This window comes from Zingiber officinale, chromosome 1A (assembly GCF_018446385.1).
Source record: "Zingiber officinale cultivar Zhangliang chromosome 1A, Zo_v1.1, whole genome shotgun sequence".
Classification (NCBI taxonomy): domain Eukaryota; kingdom Viridiplantae; phylum Streptophyta; class Magnoliopsida; order Zingiberales; family Zingiberaceae; genus Zingiber; species Zingiber officinale.
This window is the reverse complement of record NC_055987.1, coordinates 144,218,009-144,238,787: the sequence shown is the minus strand read 5'-3', so window position 1 is coordinate 144,238,787 and position 20,779 is coordinate 144,218,009. Positions and strand designations below refer to the sequence as shown.

The 20,779-nt window shown below is 36.5% G+C and overlaps 3 protein-coding genes across 5 annotated transcripts in view; 1 reads left to right on the top strand and 2 right to left on the bottom strand.

The window, feature by feature from the left end:
• Positions 1–20,779, top strand: part of LOC122037286 — a 113,005-nt gene that overhangs the window by 43,921 nt on the left and 48,305 nt on the right. The window lies entirely within an intron of this gene.
• LOC122004460 (zinc finger MYM-type protein 1-like) lies at positions 16,747–17,694 on the bottom strand. The gene has a single exon (XM_042559348.1). The coding sequence runs from the start codon at positions 17,692–17,694 to the stop codon at positions 16,747–16,749; it is 948 nt and encodes a 315-aa protein (XP_042415282.1).
• LOC122037322 (mediator of RNA polymerase II transcription subunit 15a-like) overlaps positions 20,530–20,779 on the bottom strand; it is a 28,702-nt gene continuing 28,452 nt past the window's right edge. For both annotated transcript variants that reach the window (XM_042596772.1, XM_042596757.1), the window contains one exon: positions 20,530–20,773. In XM_042596772.1, the coding sequence (XP_042452706.1) occupies positions 20,729–20,773 (45 nt within the window). In that variant the 3' untranslated portion in view covers positions 20,530–20,728. The remainder of the gene's footprint in view (positions 20,774–20,779) is intronic.

The window sequence follows — 20,779 nt, the reverse complement described above, 5'->3', positions numbered from 1 at the left end:
CAAGCCCCCTCCCAATCGATCAGTGGATCGATTGGGAGAATCGTCCGATCGCATAGAACAACAATTTCTAGAAGCACAGAGGCGCTCTGCTCTGGATTGATCGGTTGATTGATCCAAAGCCTCCCCGATCGATTGGGAGCAATCCAATCGATTGGGATCCGACCGTTGGCGCAGGATATAGCTGTTGGTGTGCGTTCATCTTCGGTAGAGCTCACGATTTTCATCTCAAATCTTCACAGCGCTTCCACAGCTTCTCGATAGAGTTCTCACCGCCAGCTCTTGAAGTTCTTGGAGGCTTTCCAAGTCAAGAGGTGGATCTACAGCAAGAAGAAGAAAGCTAGGGTTAGGATTTTCTTGTGCAAACTTGCAAGCTTTTGCTTATATTTTGTTTCCTTTCCCTTTCTTCTTGTAGTGTGAACTTGTAGGGCTTCTCTGCCTTCAGTAGTTATCGTAAAGGAGTGTTTTATTAGTGGAAGGTGTGTGAGTGTGTGGATCCTTGGACTAGTCACCTCTTCTTGAGGTGGATACCAAGTAAATCCTTGAGTTAGCGTTGTGTGTTTGTCCCTTTGTATTTTCCGCTGCAATTCATCATAAGAAACAAGCAACGACGAGCACAAGATCGCGCAGAGCTATTCACCCCCCCCCTCTAGCTACATTTCGATCCCAACAGACCCGACGCCTACTGTTCCCTCCACGGGGAACGCGTCCTCACCTACTCCTCTCAGGAGAGTTACCTGATGTTAGTCCGGTCCTCCAGACCGACTGGATTTTCCGCCTAGGGTTACCACCCCCTAGGATCTAGGGTTACCGCCCCTAGGGTTTTTCTCTACCTAGGGTTACCACCCCCTAGGACCTAAGGTTACCACCCCTTAGGATTTTTCTCCACCTAGGGTTACCTGTTGGAATGTATACTGAAAGCCTAAGCTTTTGTAAACATTTATAAAGAATCACATTTGGTCAAATTGTCTACATTTAGTTATAGTTGTTCAATTAATTTATATTGTAGATAACATAGTATGTGGTGCCACATACAGAAGAGGATGTTATCAGTACCTTATAAATTATAAACAGTAGCTCACGACTAAAATGGAAAGGAACAAACCATTGGAAGATCGTAGTGTAATTAGGAATTAGTTTATCTTAACTATATAATTACACTAGTACACTTAGAGTGTATTGAGTAGGACCATTTGAGGTTGTTTCTTTTATACTGACTTTATAAAGGAACAAATACCTCAGTTATTATGGAAGTGTGTGCTCTTAATCCTAATATAATAACAAGCACATATATTTGATATTTATTTCTTTATTTTATCAATGGGTGAGATTTAGTTCGATGAATCAATAAGCCTGATAAGTTGGGAAATGATATCACTTATAGTGTGTATTGTTGATTATAGAAGGAAACTGTGTCCTAGTAATCTAGGTTGATAATGTCCCCAAGATGAGCTCATAAATATTGTCATGTTAAACCCTGCAGGTGGACTTAGTCCGACATGACGATAAGGTTGAGTGGTACTATTCTTGGATTAAGATATTAATTAAATGAGTTGTCAGTAACTCACTTAATTAGTGGACATTCGACATCTTAAACACAGGGAGACTAACACACTCATAATAAGAAGGAGCCCAAAAATGTAATTTGGGATTAGTGCGGTAGTTCAATAATAGTTCTCTAGTTGAATGAATTATTATTGATAAAATTAAGTTGTGTGTTCAGGGCGAACACGGGATGCTTAATTTTATCGGGAGACCAAAACCAATTCCTCCTCTCGGTCCCTACCGTAGCATCTTATTTATAGAGTATTATACCCACCTATACACACCTTCATACCCATGAGAAGGGGGTCCGCCAAGCTAGCTTGTGGTTCAAGCTAGGGTCGGCCAAGCCTTGGTTCATGGGTGGCCGACCCTAGCTTGAACCCAAGCTTAGGTGGCCAGCCCCCATTAAATTAAAAAGAATTTTAATTTTTATTATGTAGAAGATATAATTTATTAAAGAGAATTAAAATTAAAATATCTCTCTTAAAAAGGATCTACAAAAGATTAAAGAAAGAGATTAGATCTCTTTCCTTATTTGTAGATTGGAAAGATATTTTATTTTTTCTCTTTGAAAATTATTCACATGTTGAAAAATTAAAATTATAGAAATTTGTTTTATCAACCATGAAGGGATTTTAAAGGGAAATTTTATTTTTCTTAATTTCCAAAGACAAATAAGGAAGTTTTAATTGTTGATTTAAAATTATCTTATTTGCTCTATATGAGGTGGCCGGCCACATACAATTAATTAAGAAATTTTATCTAATTTTTCTTAATTAATTGTTGTCAAGGAAAGTTAAGGAAATTTTATTATAAATAAATTTCCTTATTTGCCAAAGCCAAGGAATATAAAAGAAGGGGTTGGGGTGCCTTCATGGGTTACAACTTCTATTATTCTCTCCCTATTTTCCTTGGTATTGTGGCCGGCCATCTTCTCTCCCTCTCTTCCTCTTTGTGGTGGCCGAAACTCTTCTTTGTTTGGAGCTCTTGTGGTGGCCGGATACTACTTGGAGAAGAAGAAGAAGGAGAGAAAGCTTGTATCCCTTGGAGCTTGGTTGGTGTTTTTTCTTCATCCTTGGTGAAGCTTTGTTTTGGCCGAACCTAGCTAGGAGGAGAAGAAGGTGCTTAGGTGGTTTCTCATCTTGGAAGATCGTTGCCCACACAACGTCCGAGGTTAGAAGAAGAATACGGTAGAAGATCAAGAGGTTTTTCTAAAAGGTATAACTAGTAATTTTTTCTTTCCGCATCATACTAGTTATTTTTGGAAATAATACCAAATACAAGAGGCTTACGATTCTAGTATTTCGAATTTATTTTCGATGTTGTGTTCTTTGTTATTTTTTCTTTTCCTTGTAATTTGATTGTTCCTTTTGGTTAACCTAAAGTTATTTTAGGAAATTAAATATTAGCTTTCCTTAAAAGGTTTTATCTAGTCGGTGGTGGTTGCTCCCATATCCAAGAAGGTCATGTGTCTCGCCACGTCAGTACTGGAAACCAATTATGGAAATTAATTTTTAATGGAATTAATAACTTAGGTGATTTGGATCGAACGCGTTAAGTTCCGCAGGAGATCCAAGTCTAAACCTAAAAGAACAAATAGATTAAGTTTTGGATCAAACGTGTTAAGTTCCGCAGGCGATCCAAAATTTAATTTAAAAGAACACATGGTAGCTAGGAAAAGGTTCAGACCTTTGTACAAAATTTTTGTACAGTGGAACCTCTAGGTTTTCCGAGTAGCAACCAACATTACCACCCCTAAGACCTAAGGTTACCACCCCTTAGGGTTTTCTACCACCTAGGGTTACCACCCCCTAGGACCTAAGGTTACCACCCCCTAGGGTTTTTTACCTGCCTAATCGCAGTTAGGATTTTTTCTGCAATCTCATTTAAGCACATTAGATAACAATTAATCTTAACTTTGAATCCCTTTGCCATTATCAAAACTAAGGTTCGATCGTCGGATGTTTCCCGCACCAACAATAGACTTTAACCTTTCTTTTTAAGACACTGGAACAAATGAGACAGGAGACGTTGACCAGTGAGCTAGCTCGAAACAATAACAGTACAACCCGAAGACCTTCAAGTATAATTTCCATATTTAGCTATGATATTTTTCAAACCGTCTATGTAATTTTATTTGAACTAAAAACCCACTATGGAAGTATGAGTATGTAGCGCCCGCAGTTTATGTATTATTAAGAAAAACTAGGGGCGTTACAAATATGTTCTAGTCTAACATGTCAAATTTCATCATTAATATCAGTATCACTAGTAAGATCAATGTTTGAAAAATAACCATTAATACCTTAATTAATATCTGGTTCTACATCAAGGACCATGAAACCATTCATTATATAACCACACCCAATTAACATAGAGTTAATACGAAGTTCCACACATTAATTGAAAAAGTTTATACAATAACCTAAATCAAGAAAACTAATAACGAAAACTAGATTCTGCCGAATCTCAGGAGCATAAAGGACATAATGTAGAAACAAGGTATGTTCACCACATAGGTTGAGTTTGTAAGTGATAACTCCTTTAACTTCAATCCTTGCATTGTTTCTCATATATATTTATTTGTTACCAGCTGGTACTCGACGATACTCCACATAGATAATTCGATCATGAGCTGTATGGTTCATTACTCCTGAATCTATAATTCATAAAAGATAAGAATCATCTAACAACACTGAATTAGCAACATAATTCTCATGAAAAAAGGTTAAACATGGATCTACCTTTTTTAGCTCAGTGCAATCTTGAGCAAAGTAGCCATTTTTGCGATAGTTATAGCAAGTCAGCCTGCTTTTAAGTTTCTTTCCATACTTTTTTCCTTTAAGATTCTTCTTGATTGGGCCTTGCCCAGTACCAGCTTCTTTTCATTTTTCCTTTCCTTTCTTGAACCATCTTTTCTTATTCTTAGATCCAAATGCTCTAACAGAATCTTCAGCTACAAAAGCTTGTCTAGAAATCCTTGCAAATTCAATTCTCTCTGACTCAAGTTCAACATGACGTGAGACGTCAGTGAAAGTCTTGATACTCTCATTGTGTATAAGATTCTATTTCATTATTTCCTAAGAATTGGGAATGTAATGGATTATTGTCTGAATATGTTGTTCATCAGTCAACTCATGACTAGTAGTCTTAAGTCTCGAATCATATTAATCATTTACCTCAGGTGTTGGGCCATGATAATATTCGGACGTTTTTTGTAGCTGTCAAATTTTATTATTAGTTGACGAAGCTTGCTTAAACTAACTTCACTATACTTCTCTCTAAGGGATACCTAGACATCATGAGCTGATGGAAATAGCTCATACTCATAGACTAGATCATCTATCATTGAACTAATTAATATATCAGTAGTAGTAGAGTTCTTTTTCTTCCATGCCTTATAGGCATTAAAATCACATTTATGCAGTGTCATAAAACCATTGATTCTTCCATAAACTGATGAACAATTTCTATAACTTCTTGTTCCTCAAGAACATATTGTATCTTGAGGTGTTAGATCTTATAGTTATTCCCATTAAGTTTTTCTTCCTTATTAAGTTTAGTTATGATATTTTTAGTTGTCATGATCTAACATAAATAAACACATTATTTAGTAATTCAGTGTAATTCAAATGCATGTAATTTATGATTGACTTAATGTTAATCTGAGTTGGTTTACAAAATTAAGTGATAACTATGTTTCTACTTATCATTCGTATAATCCAATCAAATCAACATTGATCAATTCTATTGCACACATCCTAATAAATGAACTAATTATGAAATGAACTAATCATTAAATTAAACATGAATTAATTATGAAATGAACTAATCATTTTAAAGTTTGTTAGCATATAACATTTCATAAAATAACTCTATTCATACATAATAGCAAAAATTATCATACGACTCAAAAACTAAATAGACTAATATTGTTCATACATAATGACAATAATAATAGCAGAACTCTAATAAATTAGATAGATCAACATCACTCCCATTAGGACAAACACCAGTATAGTGGTCAACTCAATCCCTTTCAACCTGACTCATTTGGGGCAATCTCAAGTAGACGAACTTCAGGATTTTCAATTTGGTCTATAATCGAATTTACTTCAGAATCCTATGTTGGGACACTTCGGAGCTAGAGGGAGGGTGAATAGCTCATTACGCTTGTTCGCTTGCTTCGTAGATGTTGATTTACAGCGGATAAAATAGAAGTCAAGCTCTCCAATGCTAACAAGTAGATTTCCAATCTTACATTATGTTCCTATGCTCAACCTTGAGCATGCATAACAATGAAGGTTTCCACCTTCCATTGTTTCATTGTTTACAAATAAAAGTAAACCATGTTTTCAAGGAGTAGCTTCCTCTCAAAACATACTCTAAACTTCTGTCATTGCACCAACAATGACTTGGAATTTCTAAATCTATAGAAAATCCAACATTTGAAGTTTTGAGGTTTGAAAATTCAACTTTGAAACTAAATCTCATTCTAAACTCCAGCTTAGTCATCTTGTAACCAAACCTTTCTTGTTTCAACAAGAAAAACTACCCTTAAATGCTTATCTAAGAACTTCCTAGGGTTAGGAATGGTTAACACGACTAAACATGACTTATTCAACTTAAATAATCTTATTTAAGTTAAGCACTTAAATTAAGCCCTTAGTCGCTTAAGACCAGTCGTAATCGGTTAAAGTTGGGATTTAATCGATTCCTGAGTATTAATAGATTGTTGTAATCGATTCCGTAGCTACTGTGCTCACGAGAATTCACTTAATCGATTAGCCTAATCGATTAGAGTTGGAAATCGATTGCTGTAATAGATTACGATTTCTGATTTCTAAAATTTAATTCTGTCCAAATTTCATAAATGCTCCAAAAATTCTATAAAATTCTAAAAACTATGAAAATTCTTATAGACATTATTTAAGGCATATACTATCATAGAAAAATAGTTTTATAAGAAAATACATCTTATTTTCAAAGATTGACATAAAGATAGAAACTCTTGAAAACTTCAATGTTTCTTCCAAGTTGTGTCTAACTATACAATGATGATTATTATTAAAAGATAGCCTTCACCAAGGTTTTCCAAAGTATATTTGAAATCTTTTTCAAAACCAAATTTCCAACTATGATCTTTGGGCTAAATGCACATAACTTGTACATTTGCTTTCCCCATGATTGAATAATACATAACTATGTGTTTTGATGAAATTAAAACTCAAAAAGATGCACTAAATCAATATTTTGAGTTTATCCTCCTAACATCTTACTTGTCTCTAATGTGCACTAAAACACATATAAGTCACCTTATGGTCTTTATGAGATGTAGATTTTGATTTTACGCTAAACTAAGGGATCATGCATTATATTCCTATCTAGGCATTTTAAGATTGATCATCTACTTAGGATGTCACTTGTTGATAAATGTCATTGTCCTTAATTACAAGAAATTTAAAATAAGGCATGATAATTCATGACATACATCAAAATGAATATTTTTCAAAAGAAAAACTCTTTTAGCTATATGATTTATGTATGACATGACATAGTATTTTTGAGTTTTTCATAGTAAAAATAAATGTAAAATATGATGTCATGACATATAATATATAGGGGTGTCAATTCGGATGAGTCGGGTCAGGTTGGGTCGGGTTGAATTTTTTTTTTAACCCAACCCGAACCCGAGTTCAACCCAAAACACCTAAACCCGAACCCGAACCCGAACCCGATCAACCCGAACCCGACCCATATAACCCGAAAATCTGATTCAAAACAACTTTTTTGGCTATTTTCCCTATAATTCTTCACTTTTATCTCAATACTCCATCATTATCATACAAATATGATATTAATATACATAAAAACATCTAAATTTTTAAAATAAAATTTGATTTAACCACACAAAAAATCCACAACCCCCTATATTTAAGTCAACCCGGGTCAACCTGAACCCGACCCGACCCGACCCGAAAATTTTTAACTCTCCAACCCTCCAACCCGAACCCAAAAATGCCCAACCCGAACCTGATTTTTTTCGGGTCGACTCGGGTTGGGTCGTTGGGTCGGGTTCATTTTTGACACCCCTAACATATAATGAGCAAACAATCATGACAATTTAGTATATATAATATACACAGATTATCTATGTAAATCTTCCTAATTGTTTGCTAAATTAAAATTTATCCTAGATTTTCCTCATCTCCCTAAAACAATGTCACAATCCCAATTTGACATTTCTTTTTTTTTCCCTATTTGTACCAATTTAATTAGGTTTAATTCCTCAAATTTTGACACATTTTACTCTACTAACGAGTAAATAATTAATCCTTCATTTTCAAGGTGTAACAATACCTTGAAAATATACCAAAGTGTTAACTTCATCAATGTTAGATTAACTACCCTTCCAATTAGAGTTAACACTCTCTAAACCCATCTAGGGTGTAGAAAATATACTCTTAGGAACCAAAAACTGATTGGTGCTCCTTGGATGTTCTAGGTATTCACTAGGAATGACTTCCCTTGATACCTTCCTAATGACCTTCTTAGGCTTCTTAGAAGCCTTGGTTATGTTTGACTCCTCTAGGTCAATTCTAAGAATAGCTTCCCTTGTGACCTTCCTAGTGACTTTCTTAGGCTTCTTTGAAGCCTTAGTCACATTGGTCTTTGCAAGGTTAGTTCTAGGGATGACCTCTCTTGTAACTTTGGCTTGACCCCTAGACCTAGCATTAGTTCCATAGCTATGTGGAACTCTATGATAAAAAGTCACATCCTTCTTGACTTTGGATTTGTATCCCAAACCTCTATCGTCATTGAATGACTCTTGTCTATCTATTCCTAGGTTATATTTATTTGACCCCTTAAGAATATTTTTCATCCTTTTTAGAGTCTTCTCTAATCTATCAAGCCTTAACCTCAAGACTTAGTTTCCACTCTTTAAATCCTTAGATTTGGATTTTTCTTGATTTCCTCGAGCATTTCTATTTTTAGGCAAATATTAAAAATCCTTAAAATTCTTGCCTAAATTATTATCTATCTTCCTAGCCTTAGGTATAGTATTTTTAGTATGATATGTCATATATTTTTCTTTAATCCTATCATGCTTCCTATTTTCATGATAAATAACATTAAAATGATATAAATTAGAACTTGCATGCATTTTATCATGATTTAGAGGAATTGGTTCAATAAATGATATCTTGGGTTTGCCTTTGAGAGTTCCCCCTTGACTTGTGCTTCCTCCTTGGTTATTAGTTGATTTCCTCCCCTTAGGACATTGACTTCGATAATATCTTTTTTGATTGCACAAGAAACACACGATGTGTTCCTTACCTTTGCATACCACGGGGTTAACCTTCTTAGCTTCTCCTTGCCCTTTGGTACCACTTAGCCCTTCTTCTTGGCTAATTTGAGACACTTATTCTTGTAGTGCCTTTTTCCCCTACAATCAAAATAAATGATATGATCTTTATTATTTATAATTGGAATTTCTATACCCTTACTTATAGGGGTGACACTTTCTTCATTTGATTCAGATGAAGAGACTTCTTCTTGATCTGACATTGATGATCCGCGCTCCCCTCAATCCTAGAGATAAAGGCCTCTTCATCTTCATCCTCATGCACGTGAAACAAGGAGTACACTCCTTTGTTTTTGTCATTGCACTCTCTTGAGGATGGACCTTCTTCAATCTCTTCTTCTTGGTGATCTAATGAGTTGCTTGTAGGGGATTGGTGGTCGGCTAGAAGGGGGATTGGATAGACGGTGCCCCCAAATCGATTGCTTCCTACGATGTTAGCACAGCGGAATACAAACAAAAACAAATAGAAAGCTAATCTAAAGACAATAAAGAAATGCAAATCAATACACGCCCGTTTAACGTGGCTCATAGATAAGGCTCCTACTCCACGATTGTCCGTAAGGTAGACGATCCCTATCATCGGTGGATTACTCCCCGAAAGACCTCCGGCTAGCTCACGTAGCTCCTTGTAGGTGGAGAAACCTCGCCACAATACTCACAAGAACTTTTGAGAAGCTAAGGCACTAGTAGACTACTAATAGGGGTTAACCACTTCTATTTCGTCAGTCTTAACCAAGGTCCAAAGCCTTGGTTATATATGTCACGGTTTGGAAAACCCCGTCTACTAGTCGATTGCCAAAACCATCAGTCGACTACCCTCTATAGAGATTCGACCATTACATCCCAACGGCTCGATACCAGTCGACTGGTAAAAGTACCAATCGACAGCTCCACACTGGTTAAGCGAACAGAAGCATTCTGTTCGCTCCCAGTCGACTGATAAAACCACTAGTCAACTGGTACCCGAGTACAATCTCTCAACACTCGGACCCTCACCCTTACGGCTCACTTGACTCCTTGTTGTAGCTTTAACCTCTTGCCTTCAAGCCTACTTCCTTTGGCTCTCATTTCTCGGATGCACCCAAGCCCGTGGCTCGTCCCAATGTCATCCTTCGTGTATGCCTCGAAGTCGCTTCCCTCGGCCCTTGTCCTTGCTACCTTGTCCATGGTCCCTCGGATGCTCCATCCTTCACCGGACCCGAAACCATCAACCTGAGTCATATATGTATCCTGCAAACTTGCACACTCATATACACATATCAAATATAAGGGTGAATCTATGTTAAACCCTTTGCCCAAATACCAAAACAGATGGTCACATAGACCATCGGAATTGCTCCAACATTGCCCTCTTTAGATTTTTATTGATTTGGTGTAGTGGAGGGTTCTTCATGGATTCTTGCCAACTTGCTCCAAAGATCCTTAACATCTTTATAATCTTCGATTTTGCACACAATAGTGTTAGGCAATAAACTAACCAATAATTTAGTTAGCTTGTCATTTACCTCGCATTTTTGAATTTGCTCCTTACTCCATTTGCCCTTCTTGATGAGCTTGTCCTTGTCGTTTGTTGGAGCTTGAAAGTCTTCCATTAGAGCAAGCCATTGCTCAATTTCCACCATCAAGAAATTTTTTATCCTTGATTTCCAAAGATTGAAGCTTGTTGATGTGAATGGTGGAGGTGCTCTTGTGTCAAATCCAAGTCCATCTCGGAAATCCATTTGAAATTGAGCTCTTGTGATGAAGTCTTTGACTTGATAAAATATGGATTCAACTTCTTCTTCCTTTAGCTCGTTGCCCTTCCGACGATGATTCCGGTAAAGAGTGATCTTGCTCAGCTGATACAATTTGTTGGGACACTTTGGAGCTAGGGGAGTGAATAGCTCGTTGCACTTGTTCGCTTGCTTCATAGATGTTGATTTGTAGTGGATAGAATCAAATCCAAATTCTCCAATGCTAACAAATAGATTTACTTGGTAGTCATCTCAAGAATAGGTGACTAATCCAAGGATCCACACAAGACACACTCTCCACTATGAAAACAACTCCTTCTCGAAACAACTGGAGGTGGAGAAGCCTCATACAACAAAAGAACAAGAATACAACTCTAAACAAGAAGTAAATGTAAAAAAACAACTCAAAATCTCTTCTTGTTTGATCTCTTGTTACTTGTAGATGCCTCTGGACTAGTTGGAAAGTGCTACAACACTTGTCTTCCAAAGCTCAAGATCCGGCGAAATGTGTGGAGACGAATCGTGTAAGCGCTATTGAGAACAGTGCTCAAAAAACCCTTTTCTAGGGTTACCGTTGGCGCCTTAATCGATTAAGAATCCCTTTAATCGATTACCATGTCAGCAACCTGCATAAACAGCTATATTTTTAACCTTAATTGACTACCCAAGTTGATTAGGCATTGCTGAATCGATTAGCTAGATCAATTCAACAACCCTTTATTTAATCGTGAGAAGCCCCGTAAGCATCCCCTCGGATGGGTCTAGTGTCTAGCGCATGAGGTGTTGCCACCATGAGGTCTGGGGTTCGAATCTCGGCAAAATTGAGGTAAATGCCTTCCTTAGTGCTAGTCACTATTCTAAAGGTTAGTAGTCGCCCGTGATTTACCTCCTCCGTGTTGGCCCTGGGACGGGTTGGAGGGGGCGCTGGGGACGAGCGTATTCACCTTTTGCCACCGTGAGAAGCCCCGTAAGCAATTAAACCTTCCTACTTAATCGCTTGCTGAACTGTCTGTGCCTTTTGCAAAATCTAGCTTAAGCGATCACCCTGATCGCTTAAGCTTCGAACAGAACCAACTGTTTGACGCAAAAAGGCATCGTAAGCGATTACCCTAATCGCTTACGGTGTCCTAAACGATTGCACCAATCGATTAGAGAGTCTTTCTCGTGATTTCAAGCTTAAGCGATTACCTTAATCGATTAAGCTACGGTAATCGACTAACCTATCTGATTTCCAAGCCCTAACTTGCCAACCGAAGTCTAGGATTCCTTTACCCAACATCCAGTCAACCTTGACATGTTGGAACTCCTCTTTGCCTAGCATCTGGTCAATCTTGACTTACTGGGACTTCTTCACCAAATATCCGGTCAATTCTTTAACCCACTTAGACTTTTCTCCTTGTGCCAAGTATATGGTCAATCCTTTGACCTACTTGGACCTCTAATCACCAAGTATCCGGTCAATCTTGACTCACCTGGATTTTCACATGCTTGGCTTCACTTACCAGGAATTTCACCTAGCTTCACTCACTAGGACTTTCACCTGGCTTCACTCACCAGGATTTTCAACTACCTGGCTTCACTCACCAGGACTTTCAATTGTCTGGCTTCACTCACCAGGATTTTCAACTACCTGGCTTTATTCACCAGGAGTTTTAATTGCCTGACTTCACTCACCAGGACTTCTCATCTACCTAGCTTCACTCACTAGGGCTTTTCACTTGGTTTCAATCACCAGAACTTTCCACACCAAGTGTCTGGTCAACATTGACTCACTTGGATTTTCTTCTTTTGCTAACCTTCCTGTTGGAATTCCCAGTTAAGTATCTGGTCAACCTTGACCTACTTGACTCTTCTTCACATCAAACTGGTTAACCCTTAACTAGAGGAGAATTGTACCAACAATATCTCCAAATGGGCAATTGCACCTGTAATCTCCATATATTGTCAAACATCAAGACTCAAGCTTGAGTCAACTTAAGCTTAGTCAACCTGGTCAATCTTGACCCAGGAGAAATTGCACCAGCATCCTCCTCAGATTCTTCATGATCATTCTCTGGATACTCATCAGATTCTTTATGATCCTCCTCTAAATACTCATCAGATTCTTCAGGATTCTTCTCTGAATACTCATGGTGAAGTAGCTTTACACACAATTCTGTATATGAGATACGCCATTCAAAGCACCCCCATATATGGTGTGCTACCACCTTAGGATACCCCGATAGTGATTGAATCAAAGCCCATATCCTATAATTATCCTGGACTAGAAACTCTTTTTGTTCCAGTTTTTAGAATAATCGATCAAACTGTCCAATATGTCCTCTGACTCCATAAACTGGGTCATACTCGATCTCCTGAATCTCATACCATTGCTCATTCCATTGTACGTATTAACGAGTTATCGTGTATATCATCCTCAGCATCTGAATTGAAAATAATAATGTCAATACAAAATTGACAAACCAATAACAAAATTGGTTCAATTCAATTCACATATATACATAGAAAAATATACAAAATACATAAGTAAATAAGAAAATTTAATTTTCTTTATTTAAGGAGTTCTAGTGGACTGACACATTGGAGTGGTCGATTGGAAAATCGAACCCTGAACTTTGTCCATTGTTCTCATTAAAATTAATCTAATTAGATAGGGATCTTCTATATCTATGTTCTGTTATTGTTTAATCTAGCCCCCCGGGGCTATGGTGTAGCGGCAAGGTATTCAGATTGTCACCCAGATATTCGCGGTTTGAACCCCAGCTATGGAGAATTTGTAGAAATTTTTCTTCCAAATGGGGCACGCAACTAAAGGATGGTGAGCTTCTGGGCTGCCCACTACGAGCGTTTCCCGATTTACCCTGGTGCCCAGTGGAAAACTTCCGTGGGGCCGAGCCGGTCACCTCAAGCTCGACGTTACCCAGTCTGGTTAATCATTTTTTTTTGTTATTATTTAATTTAGTTTATTTAAGTCAATCTAAGATTTATTAATCAAATTCAGATTTATTTAATTAAAATAATACACATTCGATTAAGTTTGACTCATTAGAATAAATCTAATTATATTGGATTCCATAGAATAAATCTGATCACCAAATATAGTTCAAGCCCAATTAATTGTCCAGCCCAATTTAATTGGACCAATGTAATTTGATTCAAATTTGACCTCTTACCCAGCCCATTTGAGCTTGAACCGGTATGGTTCAAGTGAACCCAAAAAGAACACACGTTGTTTTCACGTGAGATAGTTCTTCACGTTTTTTGTATAAATGTCATTCTATATATATATATATATATATATATACTATTTTATTTGGATGTTTTTTATTCTGTTTTGACTTTCTAAAATCAAAACTTATACCTATCCGTGCATCCCACGTCCATACATGCCCGCGATTATTCGACACCGCTTTTCTTCCATCCCACGCAGCGGCGTGGTTACCGGCTACAAACACCAACCGCCGGCCTTCCGTGGCCGTTTCTAGTGCTGGCCGGCTATGGACGCCAATAGCTATCCTCTCGACTTTGTCATCAATATTTATGACCGTTTCTATGTGACAAACAGATGGTCGACAGCAACCAATTTCCAGCGTCGATGCCGGTTGCCGTTGGTCCGACTGGCAGCATACAACACAACCTTAAGAGGTAGTCGTTGGTGCATGATTCAGTTGCTAGTTCTCGCGGCAATCATTTGCAAGCCATTTGTCGGCTCGGGAGGACATCACCGACGTGAAGTTGTGATTTTCAGGTGAACTGATAGTGCAATCGCAATGAATAAATTTGAGGATTTTGGTATACAATGTTTTCAGAAATTAACTGGAAGATCTCCCTGAAGTAAATGGAGGTTTATTTTACAGAAAAGGGGAAAGGGAGAGTGTGAACTTTAACCACCTAAGCAAAGACCACCGTCAAGTCAAGTCAGCTGCTGCTGCGGATGGATGGGACTTTGGGCCACATGAAAGATATGACGAAGTTCATACTTTAGCAGCATATATTATAGTACTTGATATACCAACCCAGCATAAAGGAATTTCACGTGAGGTACTTAATAGCTAACATTATGTGACATAAAACTTCCCTCTCGATCATAATTCGTAAGTAAATAATTGAGTGAAGAGGACATCAAATATGTGCCTGAATTTAGCATTAAGTGGAATGGATGAGCATCGAGCGAATCTAAATGTTAAAGGAAGCATTGAAGCAACACACTTTCACTAAGCACTGAATGAAAAAAAAAAAGGCAGAGAGTGATCGCTGCACGTTTACACGCCCTAAGTTGAAATTTGAAACCCACTAATGTAATGGGTACTTTAGTGCCAAAAAAACTAATCCGGAATGAGAACTAATAGTTATTCCCGAATTGCATTCCATTCCACAAATCTCTACCACGATACCGATTAAACGACAACCAATTAATTGTTTTCAACAACTTAATATTCCACACAAAAACTCAAGTCCCGTAACTAGTGAATCCATACAGTCATCTTCAAATTGATGGCTCTGACTCTTAATTTGGTTATTCAAAACTGAATTCGGCATACGAATAGCAACTGAACGAGAAGGCATTTATAAAACGCTGTAGATTTCCACATTGCGCTATCCCGGGAGAAATGGATGGCAAGTTTGGCTTCCCCAATCCCTTTGATGCTTTATTTTATTTTATTTTATTTTATTTTTGGATCAACTCTTTATATTTTTTAGAATTCTTCTGTCCTACGTGCATTCAATGATATGAATATCGTTGATAGATTCTACTGACATTCAGGACCAAGTAGAATTTCAGATTCTCTAGTTGAAGGCCCTTCTCGGATAAGAAATGCATGTTTTATTTCTAAAATCACATCATTTGAAGAATTTTTATATTACGTCTTTTTGCATATCGTAGTAGTAGATTAGTTTTAGATTGGTAGGAATGGTTAAGAATTTTCATATTATATTACTAAAATGTAAACTAGATTAGTTTTAGCAAGGAATTAATTAATTCGAACAGCTATATCTATTTGCCCATACACATTCACATTCCAGACTGCATTGATCAATTTTGTCTCATCCACTTAGCTTTATCCTCTATCTTTATATGACCCTACTTTCATAGGTGAAGCTTCTTCTGATGAGCAGTGGCGGATCCAAGAATTTAATCATGGAAGGGACGGTCGCGATTTGAGCGCCGTGAATTTTTTTGGAACAATTAATAACTTCTATATAATTAAAAAAAATATTTTTTAAATAACTTGTCATACGGGAGAAAAAGGTACAATATTATGAAAAAAAATCGTACAATAATATTAAAATATTAAAACAGAGTACTAACGAATACGTGACAATTACATTCTTCGAGACTCCATGTTCTGAAAATGCTATAAAATTGGCTCATTGTCGACAATATTAAAAACATCCTTCTCGATATAAACTACTAAACTATCATTCATCCATTCATCTCCAATCCTGTTTCACAAATCTGTTTTGACAATATTCATTGCCGAAAACACTCTTTCAACGGTTGCAGTAGCAACTGGAAGAAGTAAGGCTAGCTCAATCATCCGATAAACCAAAGGAAACACACGGTTCTTCATTGTTTCAATCATTTTCTTTGCAAGAGCTCCCAAATCTGAAATGTCTTCAAATCGTTCATCTGATCTAACGTTATCAATATATGTTTCAAGCTCTTGTTCAACCAACATACGCTCATTCCAAGAAAAATCATCCTCATAAAAATGAGCCAGACACACTAACTTCTGTACATCAAATCTAGAGAACGAGTTCCTAGGATCAAGGCATGACATATAAATCAACAAATCTGTAGTTGTTTCAGATAAACGACTATCCATCTCATGTAGAATAATATCGATAACTTATAATTTAAAAATCAAACAACAAAAGTAAAAAATTAATAAATATGTTACTGTTTAAAAGAATTTAATTGACGATAAAAAAAAAGAATTATGAAATTACCTCACAAAAGATTTCAACATGGTAGTAGTGATAAAAATTAATATTTTTCTCATCTCTCTTCAAACGACTACGGTTGTTGATGTTATCTGTCATATTAATTATTTCAATGGAATGAGTGTTACAAAACTTCTTCACATCCTCAAGTAAAATATCTCATCCAGAATCTCTCAACTTTTGCAATTTGCATTTCACATTATTGATCAAACGCATCGCATTCACAATATTTTGATCTTTCTCTTGTAGAACGGTTGACAAATGATTTGTGATTGCCAATATACATTTCATCAAAAGTAGAATAAACACAAATTCATACCTCTCCATTCTTTCAACCAAAGTTCTACTTAAACCCTTAGAAGAACGATGACCATCATCAATCAAATTTTGAAGAACCTTTATAACAGATGACCACATCTGTTCAATACGACATAAAGTTGAATGATGAGACCCCCATCGTGTATCTCCGGGTCTAGCTAGACTAGTTTCTTGGTTTAGTCCTCTACCAAAACTAATCTCTCCTCTTTCAAGAAGTTTAACTTTTCTGTCATGTTCAAGTTGTCGAAGTTTGTCGGCCCTTTTGCAAGATGATGCAGATGTGTTCACAATCGAACCAACAATCCACATGAAATCACAAACATATTGATTTGCTTGAGCAACAACTACAACCACTAGCTGGAGTTGATGAGCAAAACAATGAACATACAATGCATATGGATTTTCTTTCATTATCAGTGACTTTAAGTCATTAAATTCTCCAGACATATTTGAAGCACCATCATATCCTTGACCCCTCAATCTCGCCATTGACAAACCATACTTAGCAAATAAAGAGTCGATTGCCTCCTTCAAACAAGCAGTTGTAGTTGTTGCAACATGAACTACGGCCATAAATCGTTCAATCACCTCTCCATATTTGTTCACATATCTAATAACATCTGTCATTTGCTCTTTCACTGAACAGTCACGAGCCTCATCAAGTAGTAAAGTGAACCACCTATCTCCAAGATCAGCTAGAATAGCATTTGTGGTCTCAACTGCACAAGCATTCATCAATGGCTTCTGAATTTTTGGGGCAATCATTTGATTATTTCCAGGTGCATTCATTCCAACAACTGTCGCAACTTCTGGACACTCTGAGTTATACCATTTGAGCAATTCTAAAAAATTTCCTCTATTGGATGATGTCGAAGACTCATCATGTCCCCGAAAAGGCAATCCTTGTAACAACAAAAATCAAATTACTTTTAAAATGGAAGTCAAGCGTTTGCGATAAGCAACTTCAAGCTCATGTTTCCCCGATGAAAATGAATACTCCACACTTTGTCTTTGATTCTTGAAATCCTTAAATTGTATTCTTGCCTCATTGTGCGCACTACCAACTCCACCTACATGCTTATTGAATTTTTCAATTGTTTTTTTTCAATTTATGAAACCAGATCTCGTAAACACATCATCTCCTCCAAACCCTATATTACTAGGTCTAAAAAGATAACACCAGAAACAAAAGGTTGCATCCTTTGAAACACTATACTCCAACCAATCACGGTCTTTAAACCAAACCTCTCTGAAACATCTATTGTCTTTACCCATTTTTTTTTCTTGGAAAATTATGGCCTCGAGGTTGACAAGGGCCCATAGCAACATATTCTTTTCGAATACGATCTCTAGCACCAACATCATACTCTTCAATCAATTTTCGTAAACCAGGATCAGCAACAATTTCTACTTCACTACTCAGATTTTCAATATTTTCAAATAAAATTTGCGGAGGAGGATGTGGTAGTTGTTGTGGTGCAGGAGTAGACTCTTCATCCGGAACACTAGACGATTCAATTGAACTCCTAGGCCTCTTTGCAAAATATTTCAACATTTTTATCAAATTATAACGTATGGGAAAAAATTATCAACATAAAGTAATATGAACAATTTAACAATAACACAATTAAATTATTTAACATCATTCATCGACACAATTCTTTTAAAAAAAATAAAATTAATTTAACATATATTATCAATATTCACAAATTACAATTAACTAACAACTAATAAAAAAACTAACTATATATTCAGAGTTTATACAAAAACTAAATTACAAATAATCCAACCATTAAATATACAAAATCTAAATTTTCAATTATCCAATAATCAAATACAAAAAGCAACTAAACATTTAAACAATCAAAATTTTAAATTGTTAATTGTATCATACATTGTAATCAAGAAAAAATCAAACAATTATTAAAAAAATAAAATAAAATAAACCTGAACAAAGGCTGAAGGCTTCACCTTTGGGCTTTGGCGCAAGAAGATGGATCAGAAGGGTTCCTCCTTTGATCGGCACTCGGCACTCGGCAGAGAGAAAAAAGCTTTGGGCGTAGGGTTTCAGCTTTGCCGCTTTCACGCTTTGGTCGCCGCTCGGCAAAGAGCAAAAATAAAGGGCAATAAATATCACAAGGTTTGTGAGAGATAAATAAAAATATAAAAAATAAACTGAGGAAACGTGTCAACATGATTCACAATTAAAAAAACGAAGGAGAGATAAATAAAAACATAAAAAATAAACCTTTATATATGCTTTATATATGGAAACATGTGGACCGTGTGATGATTCACAATTAAAAAAATGAACTGGCTTCAACTCTTCGTTTTCTTCGTTTACCGTTCGACGCTCACATTTTTTCTCCGGCTAGCGACTGCTACGAGCCTGCGGCCTACGAGTGCCTGCGCCCCGATTTTTTTTTTTTTTGTTCCACCGGCAAGGGGGGGTGAGTTTCGACGCCGCCCCCACCCCGGTACATCCGCCCTTGCTGATTGGTATACGAATCAATTTGGACAAATAACATCCTTAAACATGATCATTGCATGTCAAAATTATATTTAACAAAAATTTACATATCTGTTACATATTTCCCTCGAGTAGTTTTTGAGCTACAACTACAATGGCGAAACATCGTCCCTCAATATGTTAAATATTTTTAAGCTCCATTGTCAGATTCTTGGATTTACATATATAAATATCTTGTGTGCATGGCCATTCACAAGTCTATGTTTACATTTCTAGAATGCTATTTCTGCTATAATTCATGATGATGCTCGTGTTGCTAATTATATTTTCATCACACTCCTGTTTTCCAACTTGACTAGTTGGACTCCCTAGAATCATTCCTAAGCTACATAATCTCTATGTTTCAGGTCACAAACTTACGCTATCTGGATGTTTGGGATGCCGCGTCTACATGAGCGAACCATGTAAGTCAATAAATTTTAGGAAAATGTTCTGACGAGAAATGTGATAAATACCTAAAGTTTTGTTTCGTTTGGTGAACCTCGTAAACATTGTTCCCTGGCTTCTTCACTACGACGTGTTCAAGAACTTTTATCCATGAACTAAATAGAAAGCCTAACATATTGAACTAATATTATTAATCCATTTGTTTACTTCAGAGCTCAAGAACCTAAACGGACTATTTCTAGTCAAATACAGGCAAATTTTCAGGGTTCAACTGAACTCAATAAGGTACAATTGAAATGAATTGGGGATTAGGTTTAGCGAAACGCACCGTAATCAAACATAAGAGAACCGACCTGTTGTTTTTTGAGTGGAACATCTGGATCGAATCCAATTTACAGTCAACAATTCAGATATCATATCTCCATAGGGCGTCCATTTGATTTAAATTGAATTATGTCCAATCGTAGTCCTTTTTTATATTAAAAACATTTAGAACAAACCAATATGTAAACTTATTAGAAATGGAAAATAATGGCTGTTGGACTAAAAATTGTGTTGGCTAATTTGCAAACTAATAGCTACTTTGAATTCATTTGTCACATGGCAAGTGCAACGCTTTTGGCGTCTTATCAAAGCAAGATTTGAAACCGTAGAAACACGCAACACCTTTCTAACTCTTAAATTGTTTAAAATTGCAACACCTCAAATGACCAATTGATTGTGGCAGTGGTTTAATTTAGAGTGTTTAAGATTAATACATAATTTTAGTAATAAGCATCTGCTACTTCGTTGATGAAATTTCACAAATTAACAGATTGAGACAAAACAAACCCAGTTCTTCGAAAGGAATCCTTATACAAACGTAATAGTTAAGTAGCATAACATTTGGCTTAGCCTTCTTGCATGTTAGTCATTCAGGTCAGCCAAGTAGAGATCTTCCAGGGACCTAATCTGCCA

Excerpts from the sequence above, each read along its gene's own strand:
- LOC122004460 (XM_042559348.1), bottom strand. The coding sequence starts at position 17,694 with ATGAATGCACCTGGAAATAATCAAATGATTGCCCCAAAAATTCAGAAG.